At 43.7% G+C, this 16,738-nt stretch overlaps 5 protein-coding genes, 4 non-coding genes and 3 pseudogenes across 13 annotated transcripts; 9 read left to right on the top strand and 3 right to left on the bottom strand.

Annotated features, from left to right (window-relative positions):
* The first annotated feature begins 2,561 nt into the window (after nucleotides 1-2,561).
* AT2G00460 lies at nucleotides 2,562-3,341 on the top strand. The gene has a single exon (NR_143622.1). It is a non-coding gene; the product is annotated as an uncharacterized misc_RNA (transcript).
* Nucleotides 3,342-3,886: 545 nt separating this feature from the next.
* On the top strand, nucleotides 3,887-4,516 carry AT2G07629 (uncharacterized protein; the record flags this gene model as incomplete). Of its 2 annotated transcripts, none has more annotated exons than NM_001335320.1 (3): nucleotides 3,887-3,939; nucleotides 3,965-4,019; nucleotides 4,057-4,516. In NM_001335320.1, the coding sequence occupies 3 exons, from the start codon at nucleotides 3,887-3,889 to the stop codon at nucleotides 4,462-4,464; spliced, it is 516 nt and encodes a 171-aa protein (NP_001324158.1). The 2 variants fall into 2 exon arrangements, with proteins under 2 accessions (NP_001324158.1, NP_001324157.1); NM_001335321.1 differs by having other exon boundaries at nucleotides 3,914-3,939; nucleotides 4,057-4,464.
* A 221-nt stretch (nucleotides 4,517-4,737) lies between these two features.
* AT2G07687 (Cytochrome c oxidase, subunit III) lies at nucleotides 4,738-5,735 on the top strand (the record flags this gene model as incomplete). Its single annotated transcript, NM_126741.2, has 1 exon — nucleotides 4,738-5,735. The coding sequence occupies one exon, from the start codon at nucleotides 4,738-4,740 to the stop codon at nucleotides 5,533-5,535; it is 798 nt and encodes a 265-aa protein (NP_178782.1). The 3' UTR covers nucleotides 5,536-5,735.
* A 279-nt stretch (nucleotides 5,736-6,014) lies between these two features.
* On the top strand, nucleotides 6,015-8,027 carry AT2G07686 (annotated as a pseudogene; the record flags this gene model as incomplete). The annotated part of the gene is made up of 1 exon: nucleotides 6,015-8,027.
* A 130-nt stretch (nucleotides 8,028-8,157) lies between these two features.
* AT2G07685 lies at nucleotides 8,158-9,447 on the bottom strand (annotated as a pseudogene; the record flags this gene model as incomplete). The annotated part of the gene is made up of 1 exon: nucleotides 8,158-9,447.
* A 3,291-nt stretch (nucleotides 9,448-12,738) lies between these two features.
* On the top strand, nucleotides 12,739-13,623 carry AT2G07774 (uncharacterized protein). Its single transcript, NM_147273.3, has 2 exons — nucleotides 12,739-13,019; nucleotides 13,314-13,623. The coding sequence occupies exons 1-2, from the start codon at nucleotides 12,816-12,818 to the stop codon at nucleotides 13,458-13,460; spliced, it is 351 nt and encodes a 116-aa protein (NP_671806.1). The 5' UTR covers nucleotides 12,739-12,815; the 3' UTR covers nucleotides 13,461-13,623.
* On the top strand, nucleotides 13,567-13,654 carry AT2G07754. Its single transcript has one exon. It is a non-coding gene; the product is annotated as a tRNA-Ser (tRNA).
* Nucleotides 13,655-13,960: 306 nt separating this feature from the next.
* Nucleotides 13,961-14,035, top strand: AT2G07753. The gene has a single exon. It is a non-coding gene; the product is annotated as a tRNA-Tyr (tRNA).
* On the bottom strand, nucleotides 14,022-15,506 carry AT2G07683 (annotated as a pseudogene; the record flags this gene model as incomplete). The annotated part of the gene is made up of 1 exon: nucleotides 14,022-15,506.
* AT2G07752 lies at nucleotides 14,074-14,145 on the top strand. Its single transcript has one exon. It is a non-coding gene; the product is annotated as a tRNA-Glu (tRNA).
* A 78-nt stretch (nucleotides 15,507-15,584) lies between the features above and the next one.
* On the top strand, nucleotides 15,585-16,411 carry AT2G07772 (uncharacterized protein; the record flags this gene model as incomplete). The annotated part of the gene is made up of 3 exons (NM_147272.1): nucleotides 15,585-15,801; nucleotides 15,970-16,033; nucleotides 16,153-16,411. 3 exons carry the CDS (start codon nucleotides 15,585-15,587, stop codon nucleotides 16,409-16,411), a joined length of 540 nt encoding a protein of 179 aa, NP_671805.1.
* AT2G07628 (uncharacterized protein) lies at nucleotides 15,765-16,348 on the bottom strand (the record flags this gene model as incomplete). Its single annotated transcript, NM_001335319.1, has 2 exons — nucleotides 15,765-15,958; nucleotides 16,243-16,348. The coding sequence occupies 2 exons, from the start codon at nucleotides 16,346-16,348 to the stop codon at nucleotides 15,765-15,767; spliced, it is 300 nt and encodes a 99-aa protein (NP_001324156.1).
* Nucleotides 16,412-16,738: the final 327 nt, after the last annotated feature.

The following is a 16,738-nucleotide window of genomic DNA, read 5'->3' as shown; positions in this document are numbered from 1 at the left end:
AATGCTAAAGATAAAGGGCCAGCTTTAGAGCGACTTGAGCTCCCTGTCGATGAGGCTGGTACCTCTAAATCTAAAGAAAAGCGGCCTGCTTTGGAAAGAATCGAGACCCAACCAGTCTTCCAGCACACTCCTCCTACGGTCTTCGATAGGCTTGGAGATCCTGATCTGTTAACTTTCTTTCGTCTATGAGCCGTCTTATCTTCCATAGCAGTGTGCTGGCTTTCCACTCCTGCTTCCTTTTAGATCAAAGTTCGACAAGTGCACCTCTATTGATTAAAGGCGTGATTCGTACATCTTTGAATAGTATGCCACCGATTATCCAATCAATCATTTCCATCTTTTGCTTTTATTGATCACATATGTTTATCTAGTTTAAATCAGCTGGTAATGCAGGACAATAAGCAGAACTGTAAACATCCCCTTGTCATCTGAGTAATCTAAGTCTTCCTCTTTTTAAAGCAGCAATTTAAGTTGAGTTCCTTTGGACCTCTTCTGAAACCGGTTCTTCTTCTTTTGGTAATCAGAGGATTTCTCTTTTCCCTTTTCTTGATCTTATGCTTTTCCTCTCTTTTCGCAGGGATGGACCCCGGGTAATATGAGAAATCAGAATTCTTTTTTTCTGATGCTTGCCCTTACGCATCCCTAGCGCATCAAAGGAAGTTCTTGACTTTATCTTACACGTGCGTGCTGTCACGCATCTGCCAATAGTAGGAGCTAGCACAAAGCTGCTAATCCCGGGACCTATCCCTTGAAAGGTACCCTTCGTTTTTATTGGCTCTTCAGTTTTAGGGGTATCAGCACCTGAAAAGTTATGAAACGTGCGATTGCCAGTAAGCAACTTGAAAGGTTTTTACAAGGACCTACCCTAAATCTGATACTTTATTGGGTCGGATGCCCAGCTTTCTTGGATGGGATAGATACAACAGGTGATTGATCTCCCATTTCTGTCATCCTTAATTTCCCAATTCCTAGCGCAGCAACTTTGACTTTTCTTGATCTTTTGCTTTTCCTTTTCTTTTCGCAGGGATTTATACTTTGACTTGATAGAGGTAAGGGCTCCTGCCCAATATGTCAACATGCCAACACATGCCACACCAATATGAGTTGAGTTGGCCCTGATAAGTGGTGTTCAATCTTCCTACCCTTATATTTCAGAGGTCCTATCACCTTCATACCCCTCGAAACGTGGGTTTTCGACTATAGACATTTCGATGAGCAACCTAAAAGTAGAAGTTTATTGTGGGAGATAGATGAATCTCCAATTGATATCATCTCGAATTACGAAGATTGGTTCTTTCTTTTCATTCCGAATTAGCAGGGATATCTCCCACCTTCTACCAACAAGTCGATTATCAACTGACGAGAAATTTGATTGAAGCTTTCCTCTTTCCTTTCCTCTGCTGCTTCTTGCCAGGGATCTACCACCAAGTCGATATGAAACATGAAAAGTGTGATGTTGGTTTTCGTCGATCGATAGTAATGTATATAAAAGCGATGGATTTGAGTTGACGATCGAAGGTGTAAGGTAGATAATAGCGATTGTTGAGTTGAGTACGGCTTGGATCAATCCTCCCCTCGACAAGGATCAACCAAGAAATAATCGTCGATGATTACAATTTCAACATATCATGTATTGATAGGATTGGTTGATTTGATTGATTTGAAGTGTGATTCCCCTCGTATGAAGCGGAGAATCAATGAGTCCCAAACCCGACAATTGATCAACCCTTCTCGTCTTTTTTCATTGATTGATTAATCGTTTTGAATCGATTGTGTTTCTGGTTTTAAAATATAGTCAAGTGTTACAACATTTGAATGTTGATGTTGAGGAGAAAGCAGGAGTGTGCTGAGGAGCTCAGGGTTGCTTCGCTCACTTAACTGGCTCATACTACTTGTTCACAGACGGACAAAGAGATAGTTGTACGTTTGCTGCTCAGACGATTAACAAAGTGTTTAGTGCAAGGAAAAAAAGCATAGTTTGATGAGTGCCAAGATGATTCGGAGAGTGTTCAGTGCAGCACAAAGGAAGAAGATCTCTCTTGGCAGGGCCGGAAACAGGTGCGCGCAGTTGGGAGGATGCCGGGGTGTGCTAGTAAGCAAATGGGAAGTTGATCCGATCTTAAGTAGCCCAGGATCCATCCCAGGGGAAGATCTATCGAGTAACCAGGAAAGAGATGGGTAGGTAGAACAGCCAGAAAGATAGAAAGAGCTGTTGCTGGAAATCAGAGAAATAGTCGAGTTCTTCCCTCTCGTTTTTCGGACCTCTAACTATCACTAAAAAAGAATCTCATAAGAGAAGAAATCAAGTTGATAGATCAGTTAGTTGAGGCGGATCCTTTCTTTACCTTTACGAGTTGAAAAGAAAGTGGTGACAGGTAATAGCTCTGGTCGAGTGAAGGACTGAAAATCCGTCTGTCAGTGGTTCGAATCCACAACCACTTCTATTGTAAGCATTCCTCGGAAGAGCTCGCCGTAAATTATTTAAGTGCACCTGAGAGTAAATGAGTCAATATTCTGGGAATCTTCTTAAGTAACCTTAGTGCAACAGCTTAAAGAAAATGAAAAAATATAAAATGATTAATATTGATATGCTTCGACTATTTTTGCCTCTCCTCGGTGGTTCCGTAGCAGGTTTTTTCGGACGTTTTCTAGGATCAGAAGGAAGCGCTATAATGATCACTACGTGCGTTTCATTCTGTGCGCTAGTGGTATTTATATTTGGATTTCGTAAGAAAGGACCGCTGAAGAGGATTCTCTATCTCTTCTTAGTGGGGTTCGTGCTATCTTTGATCCGGATCAAAGTCGTCTATCTACTGGGTGGTCAGGCTTTGCTCCTGTTAGAACCCCTTCTATGGTATGGCGTAGGACCTGGCGGGGCATCTTCCTCCTCAGAATGGTTCACGTATACATCCGATATGGTCGAAGATTCGGCCAGTTCCGGGCGTACCTCCTCGTCGGTCAATCAACCGATTCCTGAGGAGCAGGCTTGGGAAAGGGAGGCTCGGGCACAAGAGCACGACCGCATCTCTGCCGAGGTAGAGACTATCACGAGCGCCTGCGAGAATTTGGAGGCGGCCATGGTACGGAAAGCCCAAATTCTCCTGCATCAACGAGGGATAACTCTAGAGGATCCAGAGGATGTCAAGCGTGCTCTCCAGTTGGCTCTACATGACGACTGGGAGCACGCTATAGATGACCGTAAGAGGCATTTCACTGTGCTCAGGCGCAACTTCGGAACAGCTCGCTGTGAAAGGTGGAATCCGTTCATTGATGAGCTCAGGGGCTTGGGGAACCATCAGGTAAACGCCAGACATTATGTCGACTAGGCGTTCGTAACCTAAAAAGACCGGTTGAAAGCTAAGCCGGAGTGGATGGAATTCCTTTACTAACCGAAGCTATTGCATTGTTTGCCCCAATGATGGCCTTTTTGATCTTATTCGTATTCTGATCGAAGAAAGAAGGTTTCCATTCAGTCTCATAAAGCAAGCACCTCTTTCACATAAGAAAGTGGAGGCAGGCTTGGGGATACGATCTAAAATGATTCCAAGGACCGGGCAATCGCCCTCTTTTTTAATGAAGAAGCGGGCTAGTCCCCGAAAATGCCCGTTAATCAAGCAAGTTGGGGAACAAAATCGTAGTTCAGATTCAAGTCGGTTCAGTGAGGGCGACCACGAAAGTATAAATGCTATAAGCATAGAAAAACTTCTCGTAATGTATTTAACCATAAAATCGATTATGCTCCTGCGGAAGTATCTACTCGTTACGGAATCTCAGGTGTCAAAGTGTGGATTTCATATAGTCAAAAAAAAGGGAGACGTGCTATATCCGAAACGTACGAAATATAGTAAATATCGTAAAGGCAGATGTAGTAGGGGTTGCAAACCGGATGGTACAAAACTGGGTTTTGGAAGATATGGCACTAAAAGTTGTTTGGGTGTGGTATATTACTTTCTTGTTTTCATAGCCCCGAAGTTAGGGCGAGTTATCTTATTATTGAGACTCTCGTTATGTCTTCTTGGGTTTCTGGAAACCCCCACTTTATTTGTCGTTCCACAGGTAGACCTGCCTGCCGATACGGAGGGTAACGAGATTGCTCTCAATCCCTCCGTATCGTCGTTGTACAACGAAATAGAGAGTTCCGACTCTTTACGAGCACGGAATCGCCTATTGTCGGAGTCTTGGGAACGGGTCGAGGGGACGGAACGGGCCCTCCAGAACGAGGGGGATCCAGGCCGGCGTCGGGAATTAACCGCGCGCCTGGATCAGGAAATACGAGCCCTCCAACGACAAATCCATCTCGGTCGAAGAGCTGATTCCATTCGGGATCGGCAAATCGCCGAGTGGAGGGGAAGGTTTAATACGGAATTAGCAGGGATAGAGGAGGAAAGCGCACGCCGTGCGTTCCTTAATTGGTGTCTCCGTGTGCTCATCCATGCACACGAGGACCAACCTCCCCAGAACTAAATCCGTTCGTTCGTTCTCTTCTTTCTTTTCATAGATTTAAGTCTGTTTGTGCATCTTTCTTTCTCCCATGCTTTCCGTCGGTCAAACCAACGATTCTCTTCTCAAAGTAATAGAGAGATCCTTTTCTAGTTAGAACTTCTATCAATGCAATTAAAGAACCATCCCTTCCTATTAGTTTGTCCTGTCAGATAGAAAGAAAATTAGACCCCAAAGATAAAGAGCCCGGTGGGGGTGAAGGGTGGGGGTTTACATATAACCGAGACAAAGTGGTTTATGATTGAATCTCAGAGGCATTCTTATCATTTGGTAGATCCAAGTCCATGGCCTATTTCGGGTTCACTCGGAGCTTTGGCAACCACCGTAGGAGGTGTGATGTACATGCACCCATTTCAAGGGGGTGCAAGACTTCTAAGTTTGGGCCTCATATTTATCCTATATACCATGTTCGTATGGTGGCGCGATGTTCTACGTGAATCCACGTTGGAAGGACATCATACCAAAGTCGTACAATTAGGACCTCGATATGGTTCTATTCTGTTCATCGTATCGGAGGTTATGTTCTTTTTTGCTTTTTTTTGGGCTTCTTCTCATTCTTCTTTGGCACCTGCGGTAGAGATCGGAGGTATTTGGCCCCCAAAAGGGATTGAGGTTTTAGATCCTTGGGAAATCCCTTTTCTTAATACCCCTATTCTCCCTTCATCCGGAGCTGCCGTAACTTGGGCTCATCATGCTATACTCGCGGGGAAAGAAAAACGAGCAGTTTATGCTTTAGTAGCTACCGTTTTATTGGCTCTAGTATTTACTGGCTTTCAAGGAATGGAATATTATCAAGCACCCTTCACTATTTCGGATAGTATTTATGGTTCTACCTTTTTCTTAGCAACAGGCTTTCATGGTTTTCATGTGATTATAGGTACTCTTTTCTTGATTATATGTGGTATTCGGCAATATCTTGGTCATCTGACGAAGGAGCATCACGTTGGCTTTGAAGCAGCTGCATGGTACTGGCATTTTGTAGACGTAGTTTGGTTATTCCTATTTGTCTCTATCTATTGGTGGGGAGGTATATGAAGGAACGAAAGAGTGGATTACAAAATGAAAGCTCGAAGACAAAGAGAACCGGGCTTTTCCAAAGAATTACTGCAGCTTTCCCACTCCCTTTGATTATCATATACAATAAAGTCTCTTCCACTTTCCTACCAAATCTATCTTTATTCTGGCACATAAATGAAGGAATCGAAGAGATTATGGCAGATCATGTTCACCAAGAAATGACCCGAAATTAGATCTTGGTCTATTTGAGATTGTTCCTTTTAATCGTAATCAAAGATGTTTTCTTCTTTCTTGTTTCTTTTCTGAACAAATTGAAGAACCTAATGGATCGAACTCATCCTACGAAAGATATCGGAACACCAAAACCAGAAAGAAAGAAAGTAGAGCTAATTGCGAGAGTTCCTCGTTAAAAGTGCAAGCTGTAATTATACGTTTCAGAATCCCACTTAATAATTTCCTCAAAAAATTAAATCTGCTTTTCGTAAGACGTGTCTTTAGAATACTGTTCAAAACAAGTAAAAAATTCGTTGACCAAGCGAAGATTGAGGTGATGACAAGTTTGCAACCACCAAACTTGGTAAAGGGTATTCGAAGCTTCTTAGGACATTAGGGTTTTATAGAAGATTTCTCAAGGATTTATCGAAGATTGCTAGGCCACTCACACAACTCTTATGCAAAGATGTGGCTTTTGTGTTTGATGAGAAATGCCTTGAGGCATTCTTGATGCTTAAAGAGGCTCTAGTGACCGCGCCCATAGTCCAACTGGAATTTACCATTTGAGGTCATGTGCGATGCAAGTGACTACGCGGTTGGAGCCGTTTTGGGGCAAAGGAAGGACAGGAAGTTGAGCGCCATCTACTTAGTGCCATAGGGCGAAGCGGGACATGTTCGACCTCACGTCTAACCAGCGTCAGGTCGAACGAGCCCCCTAGCTCTTTCTTGTTTGAAGACCGGAACATTAGCAAAGATGGATTAGGAACATTAGCAAGATGGATTAGGATGGCTCTGGGGGTAAGCCCCGTAGGAATACTAGCAAATCCAATGTTACATGTATTTTAGGGCAAGGAAGGGCTATCTTTACTCTTTAGTTTGAGAGGGAGAAGGCTTCCTTTTCCGCGTAGGCAGATTAGCAATCCATAGTCTTACTAAAAGAGTCTTGGACTTAGATTTCCTCCTCCTCGAGGATGATGGATCCGGGGAGGGGGAAAAGATGAGGCTAGTAGAACCTTGGACGACGCGCAAGTCAACTATGCCACCACCGCGCTTACGCTCCTCGCCATAGTTTTCGCCTTTGAGAAGTTTAGGTCGGTCTTACTTGGTGGGCTCCAAAGTAATAGTGCACACGGACCACGCGGCTTTGAGATACTTATTGGCAAAGAAGGACGCGAAACCGAGGCTACTTAGATGGATTCTACTTCTCCAAGAGTTTGATTTGGTTATAAAGGACAAGAAAGGAATTGAGAATGGAGTCGCGAATCACTTGTCTAGACTTCGGGTCGAGGAGGACATACCGATAGATGATAGCCTCCCCGAAGAGAAAGTCTATTATGTGCTCGAATATTTGAAGGAAGAGTATCCCGCGGTTATGATTTTGGAAAGCATGGAAGATGACCTTCCATGGTATGCCGATTTTTTTAATTACTTGGCTTGTGATCAAGAGCCTCCAATGTTCCATGGATATAGGAAGAAGAAATTCTTGCGAGATGTGCAACATTATTTTTTGGATGAGCCATTTTTGTATAAGAGATGCTCCGATGGTCTTTTTAGGAGATGCATTTCAAAAGAGGAAGTGAAGGGCATTCTCTACCATTGCCATGCATGCATCGGAGTATGCAGGACATTTCGCAACATTTAAAACAGTGGCCAAGGTTTGTTTTACAAGCAGGATTCTATTGGCCAACCACGTTCAAGGATGCTCATGGGTTTGTTTCTTCTTGCGACGCTTGCCAAAGGAAGGGCAACTTTACAAAGAGGAATGAGATGCCACAACACTTTATCTTGGAAGTAGAAGTATTTGATGTGTGGGGCATCTATTTCATGAAAAAAACCATCTTCTCATGGAAACCAATACATCCTAATGGCGGTAGATTATGTTTAAAAATGGGTGGAAGCTCTTGCGAGCCCCACTAATGACGCCAAGGTTGTGCTAAAAATGTTTAAGAAAGTGATTTTCCCAAGATTCGGTATACCACGAGTGGTTATTAGTGATGGGGGATCTCACTTCATCAACAAAGTTTTTGAGAACCTTTTGAAGAAAACATGGTGTGAAGCATAAGGTTGCCACTCCTTACCATCCTCAAACAAGTGGCCAAGTGGAAATCTCCAACCGATAAATCAAAGCGAGAAGACGGTTGGGAAAACAAGAAAGGATTGGTCCACCAAGCTTGACGATGCGCTATGGGCATATAGGACGGCATACAAGACACCCATAAGAACCACACCTTTCAATCTTGTCTATGGGAAGTCTTGCCATTTGCCGGTTGAGATTGAGCACAAAGCTTTTTGGGCTACAAAATTGTTGAACTATGACATAAAAACCGCTTCGGAAAGGCGGTTGGTCCAATTGAACCACCTCGACGAAATAAGGCAAGAGGCCTACGAGAACACAAAGATCTACAAGGAGAGGACTAAGGCTTGGCATTATAAGAAGATCTTACCAAGGGAGTTCAAGGTAAATGACCAAGTGCTGCTCCTCAACTCTAGACTCAAGTTATTTCCAGGAAAGTTGAGATCTAGATGTTTTTTACCCTTTCGCATAAAGGAAGTGAAACCGTATGGAGCGGTAGTGCTTTGGGATGTCAATGGTGAACACTTCACGGTGAATGGCCAGCGCCTTAAGCCATACCTTGCTGATGAGAGCATGCCAAGCAAGGGAAAGTTGACGATCTGTTTAGCCTTTCTCACAACAACTTGCTCCTCTTCCTTATCATCTCTCACAACTTCCTCAAGCTCTTTTCCACTTCTAAGCATTATGTAAAATGTTCCCTTGGGTTTGCTTCCGGTTTACCGGGTAGTGTTCCCATGGGTCTCTTTGATGAAGAGGCGGTTTAAGCAACTTGGTTGTCAAGAGATTTGACATGAGAGGCCAAAGTTTAAAACTTCCCATTAAGATCATTGTACATGTTGTCCATCTTTGTGTTCATCTCAATGGTACTTTTCTTTTGTCCTTCAAGGAATTGTTGCAACATTAGCTTCACCTCACTATCTGGTGCAGTTGGAGCAGAAAAAGAACTCCCTTGAGCTTGGTAAGGGGCTTGGTAAGGTGCTTGGTAGGGCGCTTGGTAAGGTGGTCTTTGTTGGAGCAGTAGCCCCTCTAGCTTGGAACCCTTCGTTGAAAGGCCTTGGTTGGAATCCTTGACCTCCAACATAGTTCAACTCTTCTTGTGGCTCCTCATACCCTTCAACACCAAAGTCTTGGTACCCTTGATATCCACCATACTCTTCACAAGAGTTTACCGTCATCTTTTCTTTTGGTCACGCTTCAATATCTTATCCATTTTTGCATTCAGCTCTTGGATGGCATGATGAGATTCATCATTGTTTTTCCTTGTAGTCCGATCATAATCCGAGCCATGACTCCCATTGCTTTATGCGAGATTCTCTACCAAAGTATAAGTATCGGCTTCCTCAATTGTTTGACTCATGAAGCTTCTCGTAGACACCAGAGCTCTGGAGAGGTTTAAATAACTCGACTGAAAGGAAAGGAACGAAGTCACATCTCTCGCCCAAGTTCAGCAGACTCAATCGCACCCTTCCTTCGTCGTATAAAAGATAGTTCCGATCGTTGAGTTTAATGGAGACACAACTAGTAATATTGATATTGGAAGGAAAAGGATAAGACTTAAGAGAACCCTCCATGGCTCTTGATACCATGTGAGTGTTCATGGGCTTCCAACTAAAAACCAATTGGCAATGAGTGGAGAGGCCCATGTCCTTTATATACTAGTGTAGGTCCCTTCTCACTTTCAATTAGGGATTCCTAACAAAGGGAAGTCTGGATACTTGACACAGGTTGTTCTTTCGGAAGAAGAGAATGGTTTGTAAGTTTATCAGATGCTGGTAGTGAAACAAGTAAAGATGGCAAATGACACCATGTCAACAGTAAAGGGAATAGGAAGTGTGAGACTGAGAAATGAAGATGGTTCTACTGTTTTGCTGACAAAGGTGAGATATGTCCCCAGGGTGAGAGCATTACTAATCGGGGAAGTTTTAACTAGCTGGAGAGTAAGGATCTCTTCTCGAAAGCTATTATCAACGTTCAGCGATTGAATTACCTTCAGTAAATCTAACCAGCTAAGCTACCCTTTATAATTAAGTTAAGAAAGGGCAGTTCTGTCGATTCCCAATCTCGAAACTGAGAGTGTGCGAAGTCACAAGCTGATGGGCTATATGTGAAGTTAAAAAACCCAGTTAAGAAAGGAAAGATATAGCTATCAAGCTGAAACTTGAACAGAAATTTCCCTAGCTTTTCACCTTTCTCGTTAGTACACTATCTTTCACCCTTCCACATCTTCTCTTTATTATTGGATGGTTTATGGTCAAAAAGCTTAGGCTGTGTATCCTCAGCTGTTGTCTGTTCAGTATTCTCACTGGCATCTCCGTCTGTGATAACATCTACTTATCTCCTTTCACTCTCTCCTTCTCCTCTCCTTCTTCCAATCCCGTAGAGAGGCCTGGAAAAATTTATTGAAAATAACAAGACGATTGACATCTTAAATAAAGACATCATGCCCTAGATGCGAAGGTTAGTAAGAGACCCAAGTGAATTCTGCGAAGATAGAAGAGCGGACTTCTGAGGAGACTGGAAGCCTATAAATAATAGGAATGGCGAACTGGAACCTCATCCTTCAAAGGGTTGGTGTATATTTGTCCTATTCGTAAAGACCCCGACCTTGCGTCAGGAAAAGTGGAAAAACCCCTAAGACTCTACGGGCTAGCCGGGCCTAAAGAAGCTTATAAAATTCCACCTATGTAATGACTCGCATTCAACAACTAAGAGTCTTCCTTGCTTTCGTCACAAATCCCATCGCTCGAAAGAAAGAGGGTTTGGAGTTAGTTACAAGCTGGACTAAGACTGAAATGAAGGAACCAGATGGAGGCTGATGCAACGGATAGGAGTTATGCTTTTTGGAAATGAGGATTAGCAATCATTCGACAGTTGGGATGCCGCTTTCACTAGTAAAAGATATCCACGCAAGGAAAGAAAATGCCCCGCCGGAAGAAAAGTAATTAAGTTAAAGAGTGTCGGTTTGGGGTGAGGCTTACTCCTCGACCAAAAGAATTGAAAAAAAGCAAGACTAACAAGTAGAGGTGTTTTTTTTCCTAAGCCAAAGAAGGGTTTGATTCCACCTCAACTGAAAGAGAGTCAGTAGCAGAACTTAACTAAGCAGCTGCAGAGTTTCGCTCAGTCTAATCTAAGTAGCTAGGCTAAGAGTCAGACAGTAGGCTTCCGGTAGGGACAGGGATCGGGTGGCCTGAATGGCTCAACTAATTAGTAGAGGAGGAACTTGAGTTACTCGACCACTCGGAAGAGGAACGAAGGTACTCGACCAAAAGAAAAGGTTAGAACCTGCTCGGCCGACTAAAGCTAAAGGGATAGGGGAAAGAAAACTGCTTGAATAACTAGTGGGTTACTACTCGATCGACTAAAACAGAAGTCAGGGAAAAAAACCACCATCATACTGTCTTTTCCCTTAAAGAAAGTAAGGCATCCCAAGGCAGGGAAGGAATCTGAACCAAGGAAGGATTCTGCTGGAGCTGCAGTCTCGGAGTTTAAAACTGACCTTTAGGCACTGACGTGACTCTTCCACTTGTTGATGAGGAGAGGGATTGATTACTCGACTAAAAGGAGAGGGTAGCAGAATACCATTAATAAAAATATCCCATTAGTGCTGCTCTTTCCTAAGTAAAATACCTAACAACGAGAATCAGGAGGGAGCTTCTGGGTAGCATCAGGAGACTTACTTACTAGAAACTAATAAAATAGTGAAGGTTGTAGAGAAGGGTTCTTATAAGATAAAGGTACAGTAGCTCGTATCGAAGAATATTCCCGAGATGTGAATCTCACTAAAGCATTTCAAATAAAGAGAGGGGCCAAGCTTAAGAATTCGCTTTCCAGGACGTACTCAGGGCAGGGAGACAGGGCGCAACAATTGTGACTGGCCATTTTGATCGATGAGGGAAGGCAAGGCCTTAACCAAGAGTCATCGCATTCGTCGCACCAATCATAGATAGAACCCGATCCTTGGATAGAATCCATAATCAGAAGTTATCGGTACCCTTAGCATCTTCCCTTTGATTAGAATGTGAAGGTCCTTGGTTCGGGCAAGCAGCGTATTTAGAAGCCTGCTACCGAAATGGAATTCCTCGGTCGATAACTTTCATGATAAAGCAGAATTCCGTTGGACCAATTAAGTACCTTCTCGTTTCAGTCGAGTCACTGAGCGCCCACCGGGTTGATTGAAAGTGCCCCTACGGACTGGGACACCTTCTTCCAGAGCATTCTCACCATCTGTACTAGCCTTGCATGAAAAAAGGATGAACCATGAAGAATTCTCCACTCTATGAACTCATAGCGCTCTTGGGATGGGCATGTGTCTTGCAGTAGGTAAAAGTTAAAGAATAAATAAGCACGAGGGAGATGCTAGGCTGATCAAAAGAAGAAGGATTAGCGAGAAGTATATCTAACTTTCTTCTCCAATTGCAATTGACTGATTATAGATTTTCTATATTCTTTTTCTATTTTCCTAGCGAACTAGCAGCTCCCCCGCCCTACACAGGATTGGATACTGAACCTGATCAGATAGACCGATCGGTGCGTAAGATGATAGTGACGCACTAGGTTTGATTTGATCTCGCTACCTACTATGTATACTGTTATAGCTCTTCTTCTACCTCTATCTACTGAGGATATTGGAGCACTAACCCGCAACTTTCATCTACGCTAACAGCTCTCTTCTCTTAATCCGCCTTCGATTATTCATTAGCGCTCCGCGGGTCCTCCTGCTACTCAAACAGCTTTCTTTAGGAAATGCCGACATCTACTACTAATGGCTTGACATTCCAGAACAGGAAGTCATTTGAATGCCCGAAGTCTGCATCTTCTATTACATCTCCGAAAGAGTGAAAAGTCCCCTTCTTGCCTGATGAGTTCTTCTTTCTTTTCTTGCTCCTCACAGTCAAGATCCCGCAAATTCTGACTGACTTGAAATTAATAGTCGTTTTATCTGATGATATGAGATGACGAGCGTCAGACAGAGAAAGATCAAAAAGTCTAGTCAAGAAGCTTAACGGTGAAGATGGAGAATGAATTGAATCTTTCACCCACCTCAGTCCAACTAGCACTCTTGTGCCTCATCGATCTGCCTTCTCACTCCAGGAGAGCCATTTCGCCATTCAAAAAGAACTGTACACGCGCGTATGGATCATCCATCAGAATCAATCAGTCTTTCAGAGTAGTCATCAAGCAAGCTATAGAAGTACGTGTGAGGAAAGAGAAAGAAGTGAGTTGAGTGACTTGTGACCATCCTTATAATTTCGAATTGCATAAAAGGAGTCAGTCACTGACGCCGCTCCCAGAATCTTAGGTTGATTTCTTTTCGTTTTAGGTAAAATAACCAAGGTTCTAAAAAGCTATGGGGGGCCCTCATAAATCCACCACTTATCAGACTGCGAATGCTAACAGTATCGAAGCGCACCAAGAGATTCTCGGTCGAACAAATTTCGTATAGAAAAAAAAGATGTGTTTTGTCGAGTTTGCTTCGTCCTCTTTTTTTTTCTTATTTTCCTTCCTTTAGGCGCTTGCTCTCAAAAAAAAGGGAAAGGGGTCAAATAAAAAGCTACCTTTTATCAAGGCTAATTCCAACGGACTTCGCCCAGATCTTCATTCAATGGGACGACGTCAGTGCATCTTTCTGGATGATGAACGCCTGTCTCGCTCATAGATAGAGGAAGAGTACGCGCGCTAGCGCGCTACGGCTTACGAAGTTGATCGGGTCAGATAGCCCCCTTCGGGCAACCAACCGCACAAAAAATTCCGATCAACAACTTGGAGGGATGGCTGAGTGGCTTAAGGCATTGGTTTGCTAAATCGACATACAAGAAGATTGTATCATGGGTTCGAATCCCATTTCCTCCGGCGCGGAAGTGAAACGGGCGGGCGAAATGAGAAGAGCACTACTTAGTGACTAGGAGCGGGGAGCCCGTTGCGCGTTTTTTTGTTTGACCGGCCTATCTTCATAAGTAAGCTCCCTATGGCCGTCCAGTCCCTGGGCGGCTCTCGGTTCTTGAGCATGTTGGGAGATTAGTCGTCAATTGAAAGAGCTGCTCTAAAGCTTGACGAAGAAGTTTTCCCTATTAATTAGATTAGTAAAGGGCTTTTCCCTTACTAGTCAAGTGGTAAGGTAGGGCGCTCTTCGATGAAGAAAAGAAGAGACTTTTGGAAAAGTGGTTCAGCTCAGCTGGTTAGAGCAAAGGACTGTAAATCCTTGTGTCAGTGGTTCGAATCCACAACCACTTCTATTCTCGGAGCTGAGGTATATGAAGAATGGCCTTTTGGTCCCTTTCGTCCAGTGGTTAGGACATCGTCTTTTCATGTCGAAGACACGGGTTCGATTCCCGTAAGGGATAGGTACTCATTCTCGGCCGCTTTCAGTTAGTGTTCATTGCTGAGGGATCCCGAGATCTCGAAGCAGATGACCAAGTGAGCTCCGCAGCCGTTAGTGCAAGGGCTCGATATTCCGTTTCCGTAGAAGAACGAGACACTGTAGGCTGGCGTTTTGCGGACCAGGAGATAATATTGCATCCGAGAAACGTACAGAATCCAGTTGTAGACCTCCTCGTGGATGTACATCCTGCCCAGTCACTATCACAGAAGGCCTGAACATTGAGCTTGCTATTTTTGTGAATATACAGCCCATGAAAGATGGTGCCTTTAACATAGCGAAGGACACGCTTCAGGAGATCAAAATCAGCGAGTGTAGGCTCATGCATTCGCTGACAGACAATGTTCACGGCATAACTTATGTCTGGTCGAGTGAGAGTTAAGTATTGGAGAGCACCTACAATGCTGCAAAAGTCTGAAGGATCCGGATACTTAGCAGTGGAAACAGAGGAGTTGAGCTTAAGGGGCAGAGGAGTAGACATAGGTTTGCAATCTAACATCCCTGCATTGTTCAGAATCTGTTCAGCATACTTGGTTTGGGATAGAAACAGACCCGAAGGATGAGTTTTGATCTGAATTCCCAGAAAATAGTGGACTGGTCCAAGGTCTTTCATTGAGAAGGTGGAGCTGAGCTGAAAGATCAACATATTGAGCAGAGTGTTGGAACTGCCCGTGAGAAGAATATCATCCACGTAGAGAAGCAGATACATGACATCAGAATTGTTGTGATACGTGAACAGAGAAGGATCAGCTGAGCTGCAGACAAACCCAAACTCCAGAAGAAAATCGAAAATCGCTAAACTTGTCGAACCAAGCACGAGGCGCCTGTTTCAATCCGTAGAGAGCCTTTTTCAACAGACACACATGGGATGGATGAATAGGATTCGTAAAACCAGGAGATTGATGCATATAAACTTTTTCTTGAAGATACCCATGGAGAAATGCATTTTGAACATCCAATTGATTGATTGGCCAACCTCTAACTGTTGTGCAACATTCAAGATAGTACGAATAGTGGCTGTCCTCACAACCGGACTGTAGGTCTCAACAAAGTAAATACCTTCTTCTTGATGAAACCCTTTAGCAACCAAGCGAGCCTTTAGGCGATCAAGAGTACCATCAGAATGTAATTTGGTTTTGAAGACCCATTTACAACCAAGAATATTCTGATTAACTGGAGGTGGAACAAGTATCCAAGTCTTGTTCCGAGAGAGAGCATCAAGTTCTTCCTGCATTGCTTGACACCATCCTGGATCCTTAAGGGCAAAAATAACAGATTTTGGTTCTTTTTTAATAGTGGTAGTAATAGTGAGACTATACTTGGGATTTAGTTTGTTTATGCCAGCCTTTGATCTGGTAAGCATGGGGTGAGAGGAGTGGTTTTGAGGTAGTGGAAGAACTGTAGATGAAGAAAGCGGTATTTGAGAGGGAAGTAGAAGAACATGGAGAGGAAGGTGGGTCTGGTTCTCTGTTTAGTAAAGAAGAAGGTGGGTTAGGGGAAGGTGGATTAGGTCAGTTGGTTAGGGATGTGAGGAAAGGAAGGGAAGGTTGGGCCAGGCAAGCTAGGGAAGTTGAGAAGGTTGGGCTAGGGAAGTTGGGAGTTGGTGTTTCCCTTGTTCCCAGTTGCTAGTGCCTGTGTAGCTTGTTCCCTTGTTCCCTTGTTCCCTGTAGCTAGTCCCCTGTTGTTAGGAATGGGACTAAAGAGCTCTAACAGAAGAGCGGCAAGAGCTTCTCTGAAAAGACCTGTTCTCTTATCGCTTTGAACATTCTCCTGGGTTCCTAGCCCAAAGAAAAAGACAAGGCTGAGTTGCCCCTTCTACCATCTGAGGTGGAATACGGATCAAGATTTGCTGAGTTTGTTCTATGGAATAGGCCAGGCCCTCTCACTCTATCTCATGTCGGAGAAGATTATGTATGAATTTGAATACCCACGAACGTCTAAGAGGTCAGCTACTTAGTTGATTTTATTTAAGGTATCTCTTGATCGAAGGGTTCAAGCCGCTAAAGCGGAAAGATATATCTCTTCGCCTGAAGCGTTGTGGATTTAGGCGTGTCACGCCAACCTTCTGTAAGTTCCTGGATAATCGTTCCCGGATAATGCCTGCCGCAGGGACTAACCCTATCTTCGCGCATACTTCCTTGTTTGTCTGGGAGTTGAATCAGAAGCATCGAATGAAAGCTTCTTTACAGGACCTCTTCTATTTCCCTCCATTCTTCTTCCTAGTGACCTAGGAGTTGGGTTCGTGACATTTTTTCTTTCTGCTTATTCAAGTAGCCCGGTCTGGTAAGTAAGGACTTTGCTCTCAATAGAAGTCAAAAAGCCTTCAACAAGACCACATCCGCTATTGAATCAGCTGCTATAGACTTAGCTAAAGAATGTCTTGCACGAGATTCAATGTTATGTGCTTGATTGCGATCACATTTTTCTCGTAGTTGATGAGCTGCCAACCTCCGGAATTGAGGGTTGTAGGTAGAGTTTCCTGCGTTCAACTTGGAGTTGGAAGAGTTGGATTTGGAGTTTATAAAAGCTGTTATTAGTTCCGACTCCCCGGTCTAGGC

The sequence above is a fragment of the Arabidopsis thaliana genome, chromosome 2 (genome assembly GCF_000001735.4).
Source record: "Arabidopsis thaliana chromosome 2, partial sequence".
NCBI classification, from domain to species: domain Eukaryota; kingdom Viridiplantae; phylum Streptophyta; class Magnoliopsida; order Brassicales; family Brassicaceae; genus Arabidopsis; species Arabidopsis thaliana.
This window is presented reverse-complemented; position numbering and strand designations above follow the sequence as displayed.